At 39.6% G+C, this 13,044-nt stretch overlaps 1 protein-coding gene across 2 annotated transcripts; it reads left to right on the plus strand.

Annotated features, from left to right (window-relative positions):
- Window positions 1–26: 26 nt before the first annotated feature.
- dync2i1 (dynein 2 intermediate chain 1) lies at window positions 27–11,728 on the plus strand. Of its 2 annotated transcripts, XM_087846195.1 has the most exons (23): window positions 27–161; window positions 389–442; window positions 544–1,210; window positions 1,287–1,354; window positions 1,453–1,719; window positions 1,827–1,892; window positions 2,703–2,756; window positions 3,001–3,232; window positions 3,371–3,473; window positions 3,627–3,756; window positions 3,851–3,962; window positions 4,045–4,139; window positions 4,224–4,353; window positions 4,535–4,707; window positions 5,987–6,149; window positions 7,364–7,477; window positions 8,245–8,306; window positions 8,811–8,862; window positions 8,970–9,030; window positions 9,457–9,562; window positions 9,666–9,797; window positions 10,940–11,163; window positions 11,255–11,728. In XM_087846195.1, the coding sequence occupies exons 1-23, from the start codon at window positions 147–149 to the stop codon at window positions 11,427–11,429; spliced, it is 3,255 nt and encodes a 1,084-aa protein (XP_087702321.1). In that variant the 5' UTR covers window positions 27–146; the 3' UTR covers window positions 11,430–11,728. The 2 variants fall into 2 exon arrangements, with proteins under 2 accessions (XP_087702321.1, XP_087702322.1); XM_087846196.1 differs by lacking the exon at window positions 1,827–1,892.
- The last annotated feature ends 1,316 nt before the right edge of the window (window positions 11,729–13,044 follow it).

Raw genomic sequence — 13,044 nt, forward strand, 5'->3', positions numbered from 1 at the left:
CATGCCGAGGTGACGCGTTCTCCTTGGATTCGGCAAACTGCGCCTGCGCGCTGGGTCTTAACCATCATGGCGGTGTCTCTACAAAAATAAGAGCTAATATTCCGTGATTGAAGACAACCAAGAAAAAAACAAGCGCCGATGAGAACATGTACACAGATAAGGTACGTGCTTCAGCTCTGACTTTACCGTGTGTGAGCCAAAACTGAGAAGTGTTTATTTTTAGCAGAAAAAGTCGTGTTCGCTATGAATGTTGTCAAACGTTATCTCAAAGAGTGAATGTTATCCCGCTGACTTACATGGGTCTGGTTCGATATCATACAAGTTATATAAAATGGTGTCTTTCAATTAAAATGTCACCAAATGAACCTTAAGAAACGTGTTTGTTTAGAAAATAACAAAGGAAGACACATGGAGACCTGCAGACCTGAGGAGACACATCAGGGTAAGTTGCAGAATTTTCTGATTCAAGCTCGATTTGTAGCGATTAAATGCAACAGTAGATGATTTAATCGTATTTTTATTGGTTGTATTTATTTATTCTAGGAGGAAGAACGCGGTGGTGACGATGCCAGGAGGCGCGATGGCTATGATAGAAGGTACCGTGGTGGGGAATCCGCTGAGAGACGCCATAGGGACCCAGAAAAGGAGTCTAGACGCGAGAAGGAGAGGCTCAGGGAAAGAGAGAGCACAGGGAGAGAGAGAAGAGATGAAGGGACAAGAGACAGAAGGAAAGAGGGCTCACAAGATAGGAGAGCTGAGAGAGGAAATGAAAGGGAGAAGACAAGGGAAAGGGAGAGATTTGTAGATGTAAGGAAGTATGGTGATGACTACAGAGAAAATAAGGAGAAGAGAAGAGACCTAGAGGAAAAACATGACAGGGAGAGGGATAAGGAAAGACACAGAGATAAGGAGAAAGAGAGGGTAAGGGACAGAGATAGACACAGGGAGGAAGACCGTAGTAAAAGAAGGGATGACGTAAATAAGGAAAGAAAAAGAGAGGAGGAGGACAGAGAGCTTAGGAATGATGGGGATAGAAGAAGACACAAGGAAAGCAGGGAAGGAAGAGGAGCTCAGATAGAACAGCACCACAGGGAGGAGAAAGATCAGCATCGGGAGAGGGAGAGACACCAAAATGAATATGAAGATACAAGGAATGCCAAGGAAGAGAGACAAAGAGACATGAAGCATTTGGAACAGAAAGAGGACAGAGGTAAATACACAGGAGTGTGCCTATTTAGAGTAGCATGTCCATGAGATGTTTAATGTTTGAATGTCTTTGATTTCAGAGTATAAAGAAGAACATAGAAAACGTAAAGAGGAGAGAGAACGGAGGCACAGAGAGAGAGGACATCATGTAAGCTTCCACAGTAATATTAATGTTCGCGTATTTGAATTTTTAAGGAATGGCTTTGATTACATCGACCCTCTTGCTGGGATTTTCCTGCTATTTAGGAGGAGAAACAGAAGCACGATAGTGAATACAGAGAGCATCGAGGGGAAGAGATCAGACATCATCGTGCTGACAGAGAGTTGGCTGAGAGGGACAAACCCAAAGACAGAAGGTACAAAGAGGGAGAAGACCCAGACAACAAACACAGGGAGAGAAGGCACAAACATGAAGCTGACGTGGAAAGGAAACACAAAGAGAGAAAGCACAGGGAGGAAGACGATCACAGAGACAAGAGATCATCATCTGGCAAGAGTCATGAGAGGAATGTGGTTAGTTTGCGTGTAAATTTCCCTCATAGCTCTCACAACGCTGATCCAATACTATGGATTATCTGATTGTAAACCCTTTCCTTGCATTATATCCTTTCACAATATAGGAAGTTGACTTGGTTTCTGAGCAGTGGATACCTGCTGTGAAACATGAAGCAGACACAGAGGAGCCTGTAAGATGCTCATGGTTATAGCCTTCAAAGGCAGCAAATGCACTCTTGCATGTCTTTTTTTTTTTTTTTTTAGCATGGGGGTGTGTTTCTACTTATTCCATTTATTTCATAACTCGCTGAGCCTAAGGAATATTGTGTCTTGGCACCCTTTCTGGAGTATAATCCCTCAGCCTCACCTTTCTGTGCTTGCATGAGAACAAACCAGGTTTAAGCTCAGTCTGCAGCTGGTTTGTCTGTAATGCTCACAGTGAGCATTCGAGAGAAGCAGAGACAGGGACCTGTTTCCCACTATGTTGCATCATTTCTCCTAATAAACATAAAATATACTAAGCAGAATTTCCCATATGTAGCTATGTAACACAGACACATAGATATCACTCTATTTTTTCTTCATACATGTGTTTTCATTTCTGTTGTTAAATTGTTGACCTGTATTGTATGCCCACACACAGGTTAGCTATTTGGACTCCTGAAACACTCTCTGTGATGCTGGTTTTATATCCAGTGCTGACCTTTTGCCAGACAACATGATCAGTTGTGAAATGTGTCACTATCCCTCTTATCACATGTTGCCCGCTCCCAGCCTTTTTCAAATATGTTGCTGACATCAAATTCAAAATGAATCTGCATTTTTTTTTGATTCAGCTTAACTTTAAAGTTTTCTAACCGAACCACCTTTAAATACATTAACGATTTAGAAATTATTAGTATTGCATTCAAGTGTTTGGGAAATTGGTGTTAAAGCAACATGAGTCTGTGTACAAATAATCGAAGTTTCTTAAACGATTTTATGCTTTCTGATCACTTCAGCAAGTTGTCAATGATGAAGATTTGGCTAACCAGGATTATGAAGATGATTTTGAGGTAATTACAGAGGCTGTTCTTACAAAATATGCCAGTTTTGATTTTAATTTCAGTGTTGTTTACACATTTCTTTTTGTGTTACTTTGGCATGCTCTAATCGATTTACATTGTAAGAAAATGGTGAGTGGTCGGTTCACGTTTCTTCTTTTAGGATCTAGTTTTTGTTCATCGTGGTTATTTTTCTTGTTTCAAATAAAAACGCGTTGCATGTGCTCAGTGATGAATGGGAATGCTCTGTTTAAAGGACTATGAAGAGGATTTTGAGGAACTGAATGAGAGCACTAATGAAGATGAGGACGAGAAGGAGCCATTGCATCCACAGGCGGGTGAAGCAAAGGAGGAGCTTTCAGCACAGCGGAGAAAGGAGATTGAAGCTATTCGGAGAGCCATGGATGAAGAGAATGAGAGAATTGGAACAACAAAGTCCAGACAAAGTACGAGCAGAGAAGAGGAGGAGAGGCCTAAATGGTCCAGAGGTATATTCTTACCCACAATAAATGTTTTAAGTGTGCTTCTTTCTTTGTGTATAACTGAAAGGCACACTCCTGTTAAATCCAGGGTATTTTGTGCTTGATTATCCTGGATTTAAATCATCATTACTGCCCTGTTTACAGACACTGAAAAGATCCAGAGCAGAGCCTCCCAACGCGGAAAGTTTATCGACTTTATAGCTGCAAAGCAACGCGAAGTCAGCAAGAAAGTTGCCAGTAAGCAAAAGTAAGTTTATTTGCAGAAAACATATTAAGTTAAATGGACACTTGTGGTCACTTAAGTAATACTTTTCACATAAGCATAAAGCAACCTCTGGCAACCTGACAGTGTGTTTATTATTTAATTAAACCTTGAATGTATATTTGTTGCTGACAACAGGAAGAGAAGTACAGAGCTGCTTCGTTTAATCGATCTGGATTTTTCCATGACTTTCTCCCTTTTGGATCTGCCGCCGGTCAATGAGTATGACATGTACATCAGAAACTTTGGAAATGCAAACACTAAACAGGTTAGCGATTATTTCTGTTGTCTACGTCTTAATCCAAATTATAAAGAGAAACTGCATACGTCTTTATAACACGTGAGATTGTCTTCTCTTCTAGGCTTACGTTCAGTGTAATGAGGATAACACAGATCGAGACATCCAGACAGAGGAAATAGAGATGTCCGAGAAGTGGACGCAGCATCCTCCGGAGCGCAGCGGAGCATGTGGGGGTAATAAAACAATACGCTTCTGATAAGTTAAGTGTGTGGGCTATATGGTGAGTTTATTAATAGAATTTCCCTGCACTGACAGATCCAAACCTCTCTAAGGAAGCACGAGACAAACAAAGAAGTGAAATGAACTATGATTCACAGCGTCTGGCATCATTTCTTCGCTCAGCCTCACAGGTCTTTAAACTATTTGTTAGAAGTGTATGCATGAAGAAGTTTTTGTCTTGTTGTTAGCTCTCACTGGTGTCATTCCAAATCAAGGTCATGGTTGTCCTGCTGGAAGAGGATCAAGCTGAGAGAAAATCACTGGAGAAACTGAGCACTCAGTCAGACATGTTGTCTTTCAGCGATGGAAGTTTACAGCTCATCACTGAGTTGCCTTTTCTTTATGGTACAAAGTCCAACCAGAGAAACTCCTTTTGTTTTTGTTTTTGTTTTTTACTTGTATCTTGCTCTATTCTCATTGCTAGTTTGTTAGTTGTTACTTGTCTCCTGTGGCAGCAGTAGCAGCCTCTCAAAAACTCAGACAGTTCTTCCTATTAGATGTTCATGTTTTGTCTTGTCAATTGCAGATCGCCAGATTAGCATGCTACACTTTTCTCAGGTCCAAAAGCACACCATGCTGTCAGTTCACATGCCCACGACTAAACCCAGCGCCAAGCATCTTGACAGCTGTACCATCATCTGCATCTGGAACATCTGGGAGCCATCCAGGCCTCAGAAGATCCTTGTTTATGAGTCTGAGGTGACATTTACAACTTCTAGTATTCAGTTTTATACCATTTCTAGAGTTTGGTATCAGCCAATTATTAGCCAATTGCAAAGTGGATATTTAAAAAGTAATATCAGACATGAGAGAAACACCATTCAGCCATGTAAGGAGTTTTGATATTGTTTGTACACTAAAGGGCACTCTTCAACTTCCCTGTTGGCTGCACATTTGTCACAAACAATAACCACCAGTCAGGCAGAGCACGAATGAGTAGCAAAATAAATACACATGACAAATATCAGTGAAACTTACGGAAGCTTGTTTCTGCCAATGAATAAAACAATTTTTGCCAGCCGAAAGAAAAAATCTGGGGTTTTCATCTCAAGATTTCCCCTTATTAACTCAAACTTCTGAAAAAAATAATGTACAATTGAGAAAATAACCTGAAATTTTAAATGAAAAAAAAAAATTCAGTGGCAGAAAAAAATGGTTCATGTTTTATGTCCCTGAAAGAAAGAAAAAATATCATATGATATTTTGGAATATCAGATTTGAAATCAACAAATCGGTATCAGTCTTAAAAATGTCAGTCAGGCTCTATTTATTTGCTCTCCAGAGCATTGTTGTTTATCATGAATAAAAATTAAGCTGCGTTAAACTGTAGCTATTTTCTGCATCACTTAATCAGAGCAGCCTAATCAGTCTTGAAATTCAGTGAGAAGCATCAGTGCTTTGTTTGCCCTCCAGAAATCAGCAATCAAATCAGGCTTGTCTTACATGTTGGTCACATCAGAAGGGTAATTGCTTGTTGTAATTGTTGCTCCTTCTTGGGTGACCTTCGTCCCTCTACGTTCAAAAGTTAACACTGCATGACCTTTACTTTTCTAATAGATGTGAGGAAACCTAACCTATAACTCTCTTTTGTCTGCACATTGTCCCACATAAACATCTGTCTCACATTAACTTCAAATTTGGTTAAACTTCCTCAGCATGTGCAATCTTGTTGTAAATGATCAAACACAAACCCTGTAGTTGTTTAACACAATACTTTTTCATCAGAAAAATCTGTAAAGCCTCCATCAAACATTATTTGCAATATTATGAAAAGATCGTAAGGATGGAAAATAAATATTTGATTTGTCCTTACGTGTCTAAATGGCGATATTTACTTCAGCTCTAATGAGGAATGTGAATCTGTCCTTTTAAGTGCAGCTGGTGTTATTTGTGGACTTGGCATATCGCTTCTTAGTGAAACCAAAGCCAGTGAACCTCTAACATCTACACTAATCCCCTGTTGTTTTCTTTGTTCCAGATCCAGTGTTGCTGTTTCAGCCCTGGAAAGGTCACACTGGTGTTTGCAGGCACATCAGTCGGCTCTGTGGTGCTGTGGGACCTTAGGGAGCAGTCTAGTAACCACTATAGCTTAAAGATGGGGGAGGAAGAGTGGACATTCAGGCAGCCTACCTTCTCCACTGGTATGTCAGCAGAGAATTAAATTCCAGCTGTGCCAAATAGGGCTGCCGCAAACGATTATTTTGATAGTCGACTAATCAGATCATGCATCCATTGGACGTACAACGTACAGCTTATTGCACCAGCATGCATCTACTCTTATATAACTATCATTAGCTTACAGCTTGAAGTGTTTAAGGTACGTGCTAACTAAAAATAAAGACAAGATGATAGTTTATTAAATTTTAATGAAATTTGTAGATCGTTTCGGTGCAGTTTAATAAACTCCTTGTTATCTAAAATATAACAGGACACCGGAGTATATTCTCCAGCATCTCACACTTCTGATAATCAGTTGTCTGCTTGACATTTATTCAGCTGTGTAAAAACTATAACTTTAATCTCAGCCAAACCGATTTACTCAGGAACAAATAAATACTGAAAAAAGACTAACAATAACATTTTTAAGTTCTTTAAGTGACTTATATATCATGTTTAACCTGAGTAGCGAAAGACGGCGGTGGGTTTAAAAACGATTTGCCGGGAGTCCGGTGTTCTCACAGGCTCTAGTGAGCCTTGAACCCCGGCTAACTATCGAGCTAGTGGGTAACAGATGTCTCTGAAAACATTGGAGCGCTTTTGAAAATATGTGGTGTCTTGATAAACTGAGCAGATATTTGAGGTTTACACAGCTACATTCTCACCTGAAAATATGTTAAACGTTTATTTTGTGACCCAGAAAGAATAATAAGAGTAGTATTAAAACTAACTAGCTGCCGCCATTGTTGGAAATTGAGCTAAGCTGCGCTATGAATTCTGGGACACAGCTTCTTCTTCTTCTTTGGGGTTTAATCCTACTACTTATTCCTGCATCTTTTGGGATCTTACAAAGCTTCAAACGACGCATCGACTATTAAATTAGTAATTAGTAATCGTGACTAGTCGACTAATCGTGGCAGCCCTAGTGCCAAATATATAAAAAAGCATTTTCTTTCTTTCCTCTTACACCTAACATTTGTTTCCAGACTGTTATTCATCTATTTATTTTAAGAATATAAATCCCTTTGAACTTACACAGTGACACATATTTCACTCTTTGCACCCGACCTAAGGAAAAATGAATGTCAGCACTCCCCTGCCCTCTCTCACATAAACTTGAGAGGCTGATTGTTTTTTGCTTTGGTTTTTGAACTCGAGTTGTGCAGCTATCTTCTTATTTGTCACCTTTTCAACACAGATGCAGTGTTGGCCGCCTCAGGCCATTTGTCATCTGTGACCTCTGTAGAAGTTGTCCCCTCTGCACTAGCAGGGGAGCTGAGGGCAGACGTTCCACTGTTGGCATCTGAGGAAGGTATGAAATGATTAACCAGAGGTGTGAATGTTGCTATATGTTTTCTGCCATTCATGTTTCTTCATATTTTGCCAGGAAAATGGGAAATAGTTGCAGCGATTAACACAATTCTAATGAGCTTGAAAGTCAATATTCATATGAATATTCACTCAGAGACAAGGCACACCCCAGCCATGTATCCATGTTTCTCTTCCTTAAGAATGGCTTCTTGACAGCAGCTTTGCTTAGACCATTTCTAATGAAGCTACAGCAATCACCTTATTGATTACTTTGTTGGTGGAAAAATACTATGTTATACCTGTCAAACTGTGTTATCTTAAGAATTTTTCATAGATTCGGCTAGAGAAATGGGGACACTACATGTTTTTCTGACAGGTAGCTACTAACAAAGTAACTAATTAACAATTAAAAATGGTTCTTTGCTAAGTTGTCTGTTATGTGTAGACACAAGGCCAGTTGATCCATTGAGTTCGGAGCCTTTTTATGCTTCTATGATTCATAGGTCAGTGCTAACTGGCTAAGCAAGCAAAAGAAAATCCTCTGAAAAAGGTCAGTACTGGGACAAGTACTGGACTGAAAATGAGTGAGAAAGCAGCCAATATCCAAAGAAAAGCTGTCCTTCAGAAAAACCGGGAGCCTATTGCACTTTAAAAACATTACAACAAAGTGTGGCTTCTTGGAAGCAAGACATACAGAAATGGAGAGTGTTCTGAGACTTTTGCACAGTACTGTTTATTTAATTAAATGATGTTCTTTTCCAATTGTAGAGTCATCAGGACTGTCATTCCAGCTGGCTTCTTTGGATGAAAGTGGAGTTTTAAATTTTTGGGTAGGTTGAGCAGCAGATTGTACATATTTTACATGTATGTTTTTTTTTCTTTACAAGGAGCAGGAGTTGGGAGTGGATTTTATTAGAGAGGTCATGGAGAGAGATACATGAATTGGAAAGTTTGGAAAGCCCACTGAGGATTACTGATGTTATTTTAGATTCATTGTGACCTCCAGGATATCCAATATGTCCATAAGTATTCATTGTTCCAATGATTCTACGTCTGTTTTATACTCATAAAAGAGTCACTGCAGGGCAGATGGGTGGTACAATGACCAAAAGAAAACATGTGCTAAACTAAGTGTAATTAATGAGATTTTTGTGGGGGAAATAGTTTTTGTTGTTCCTATTGTTTCTTATCTTCAGTTCACTAAAATTCAGCTTTTTTACCACTTGTTTCCTATCATTTTAACTGAATTAGGGGGATCGGTTTCGGAAGTTTGGGGACAGCTGCACTGTAATAATGTGAATTGCCTGTCATGATTTCTCCCATGTGTCCTTTAGGTGGTGGTAGAGCTCCCAAAAGGCAACGAGGCAGGCTCTCCAACAGATCTGGGTAACGCAGTCACAGTATTTCTTTGAGTGGGCTCACCTTTCTCACACATGTGGCATTGCTTTTAGACCCGCTTCTTTCTTTTTTTTTTCCCCTCTCCCCTCTTGCAGGCCTCCGGCCTGGCAGCAAAGTGAAGTTGCTTCACAGCTCGTCCGTCATCGCTGCTGAGAGGTGAGATTGATAAATGGCTCATGACGATCATCTGTCACTGGCAGCCACAGGGCTTAAAATACACCGCAGAGTCTTGGCCCAGTGGAACACAGCTGTTATGTTGTGGCCACTCGATCCTGTTTGTTACATGCTGCATGCTCTTGATTTTGTCACCTCAACATTTGATGGAAACATACCTGCGCTCTTATACATGTGTTACACAGAGAGGTGTGGTGAGGAAAACCTCAGACATCACTCTGTCTTAACTGAAGTATTTACTTTATTGTCTCTTGCCAATCTCTTGCACATACAGACAGCAACTTCCCCATATGGCCCACCAATGTGATGCAGTGTTGTCTTCCAGTTTGTTCCGTTGTTGTTTTTTGGGAGTAATCTAACTTCTAACCTGTTGTTTTATTTTTCCCCCCTCTATGCCTCTTTCCAAAGTCTCAGGGGGTCACCGCGAGATGTAGTTAAAACAGGGCCGCTGCACACGCTGCTTTTAAAATTCCTTCCAACAGACTCCAATCATTTCTTTATTGGCACCAACATGGTGAGCTTAATTCATGTAATTTCAAATGAATCCTCTCAAATATTAAAAAAATATATACTCCTGTAATATTTAGTGAAAGTGTACTAATGTGACTTGTGTGTAGGGGCTGGTCCACCATGGAACGAGTCACGGTTTGAAAGCACCCCCCAAATTTTACAGGTTTCAGGAGGTTGAAGTGCAGCCTGTCGATGTCACCTCAATCCACTTTTCTCCCTTCAGACCACACTTGTTCTTGGTGAGAGTCATGCTTATTTACATCACATCTATTTTGGGAAATATGCATATTTGAGAGGTGAGAAGACCGCTTAGATTAGCTTAGATAAAATGAGTAGGGACAAGAAATGTACCTGCAGCTCTTAAGCTCAAAAATGAACACATCCTGTTATTGTAGTGTCTTTACGTTACAATATAAAGCACCTTGAAGCTACTCTGGTTGTGATTTAGTGCTATATATACTAGGGCTGTTCGATATAACGATATATATCGGATGACGATATAAAAATGCCTATCGTTTCATTTTACACTATCGTTTGTTTCGTGGTGTCGCAAAATAAACTGTTTACGGCAATATTTTTTCATCGTTTTGATGAACACTGTAGTTGCTATATTAATTTCTTAAAGTTCTCTCTTTCTCTTATATTTTATATAACCACACTACAGACGGACAAGCGCCTGTTTTTATGCGTTGTGGTTAGCAACAACGACGGTAAAGCCATCGCGTGTCCGCTTGTTTATGTGGAACATAAACCTTTCACAATAAAGCTCAAGATCCTGTTGAGACTTTTCAAAATAAACTGAATCACGTGAAAGAGTAGATTATTTACGGATGAGAAGTAAAAAAGAGCCGCCAGGTGCTAAAAAATAAACCTTAGACTCAAACGTTAGAACAGGCTTTTCCCCGCAGCACGCCGTGTAATAAATACTCACAAAGAAAACAGCGGCCGTTACAACTTATGTCTAAAAATGTATAGTTTCATGCATCGGTTAAAACACTTGACTCCAGCTACATGACGCGCAGCTGGAAACACTTCACGCAAGACGAGCTGCCCGAGATTCACAGAATTTACAGAAAATGTTACATTTTTGTGATTTATATCGTTATCGGACGATAGAATTCTTATGGATATGAGCGTTTGGTCATATCGCACAGCCCTAATATATACATAAAACTGACTAGAACTGTAAATTCAGTTTGTATAAAGAAAAAAAAGGTGGGTGAGTAACTGAATATGTTGAGTGACTAGTTTTTATAGAGAAAAGAAAAGTTTGGAGTTTCAAAGGAATGGCATGCAAAGACTCAAGAAACAAAACCATGGAGATTTATACCACTGTAGCCTCGAAAGGGTATATTTCAAATATTCTCTGTCCTTGTTTCAGGTGGGTTGTGGCAATGGCAGCATCAGGCTGCATGCAGTCAGCCATGAGCAGCCTGTGGCACAGTGGAAGAACAGTACAGCTGGCGAACCGGTGGTCTCCCTGCAGTGGGCCCAGACCAGAGCGACGGTCTTCTGCGTACTCGATGCTGCATGTAACCTCCATATATGGGACCTGTTGAAAGATGACACACAGCCTGTGGTCACTGAGAGAATGAGTGCTGACAGGTAATGCCACACACACGCAAGTGATAATTAAGCAAATTAGTTTATATTTGTCTTATGTGGGGTTTTTTTTTTTCATTTTTTCCATTGTCAGGGTGACAGACATGGCTTTGTTTGGACAATCTGGAAAACAAAACACATATTCAGGAGTAGCACTGGCACATGAGTCAGGGAAAATCGAAATGCAGTATTTCAAAAGAAGTTTAACTGTGTCCAGCACTGCAGAAGAGGAGAAGCTGTTGGAGAGAATGATGACTGAAGCCTTTTGAAATGTGCTGTTTGTGAGAGCAAATACGTCATTTCATAACCCTGTTTTCTGTTGCAGTTACTTTCTATAATAGAAGTCCTATTTTTTTGTTTTGTTTTATTTGAGCCAATGTCACCACGCACTGAAACAAAATTAACATAGTTGTGAGAAGGATGTAATTAAATACCAAAGATCTTCCACATTCATTACCATAAATATAGTATATAAAACATATGCACATTTGCTGATGTAAATATTTGTACTTTTTGTTTACATGGAATATTTCTATGATGTTTCGTTTTATATAATAAACTATATATAGCTGTGCTTGTTTTGTTGAATGGTTTGGTGAATTTTTCCCATGGAGAGTGAAGTGCTTAACCTCCTGCAAACACAAACGAAACCAACAAATAATTTCAATTTGATTGTATTTTATCTTAAAAAAATTTAAAATTGGCTAAGAAGCAAAATTTAGAAGAATTAATAATAAAAAGTTTCTTGCTTTTCAAAAGGGTACGAGAGGAAATGTAAAAATCACAATATTTTGATTTGGTTGTAAATTTTCTGTTGAAAATATTATTTCCAAAATATCAACTTAAAAGTAGTAAAAATGATCATAGCTAAGTCTAAAAACTGCTGCTGCGATCAATAAAATTAGAAGTCACCAAGTCCTGATGGGAGACACCACACAGTGGTTGAGAACAACAGGGTTAAGGTTGTCTGGGACTCAAGACAAACAGCTTCTGGTTAATCAACATGATATAGTGGCATCATAGACTGAAGGTCAGTTGGATCAGATTTCTAAGGTAAAGTTCAGCATGGTTGCAGTGGTAATAGAAACATTAGCGGCTGTAACCCCCAAACTGGAAAAGTGACTCCCACGTCTGTTACACCAGCCCTCTGCATGTCCTCCTTCACTACATCCACAAATCTTCTCTGCAGTCTTCCTCTTTTCTACAATCCCCTCCATATTCAAGATTCTTTGCCCAGTATATCTGCTATCCCTAGTCTGCAGATGTCCACACCATCTCACCCTTGCCTTTCTGACTTTGTCTCCAAACTGCTGGCCTGTTCTAAAGTTGTATGAGTGGAAAACAGTCTTGTGTAGAAGAAGATCGTGATGGAGTGCCCAAGAGCAACAAACACAAGTACTGTGCTCTTTCCCAACCTGAGGCTGCTGTCCCAAAGGACTGACACTCTGATGTAAGTAAATAGAGACAACAAAACTTTAAACACCTGTCAACATAATGTAGTCCCTCGCAACAGTAACTCAAATTAAGTCATTTTTATGTATATAGTTCTAACTCATAACAAGATGCTTTACACTGTGAGTTAAAGATCCAACAATGTTAGAAGGGAAAACAATCCAACAACAACAAAACTGAACATTTTGATGTGAGCAAAGAGGAAATTTCGTGAACACCTGTGTTATTTTGCAGTAGATTGCTAAGGTGTGCTTAATAAAATAGCCCAAGGAGAGTAAGAGGTAGGAGTCTGACATCTTTCAAACTTTCATGATGAATTTGTCCACTCCCCACTGGATGCGACAGATGACTGCCCCTTCCTGAGGCTGGTTCTGCTAGAGGTTTGTGCCTAGTAAAACAGTTTCTCCTTCCCACCGTAATCAAAGTGCTTGC

The sequence above is a fragment of the Neolamprologus brichardi genome, chromosome 9 (assembly GCF_056152115.1).
Source record: "Neolamprologus brichardi isolate AB-2024 chromosome 9, ASM5615211v1, whole genome shotgun sequence".
NCBI lineage: Eukaryota > Metazoa > Chordata > Actinopteri > Cichliformes > Cichlidae > Neolamprologus > Neolamprologus brichardi.

Bases quoted from the DNA above. Each gene is read 5' to 3' on its own strand.
- dync2i1 (XM_087846195.1), top strand. The intron at 1,211-1,286 runs GTAAATACACAG...CTTTGATTTCAG, and splicing joins GGAACAGAAAGAGGACAGAG to AGTATAAAGAAGAACATAGA. The intron at 9,563-9,665 runs GTGAGCTTAATT...ACTTGTGTGTAG, and splicing joins TCTTTATTGGCACCAACATG to GGGCTGGTCCACCATGGAAC.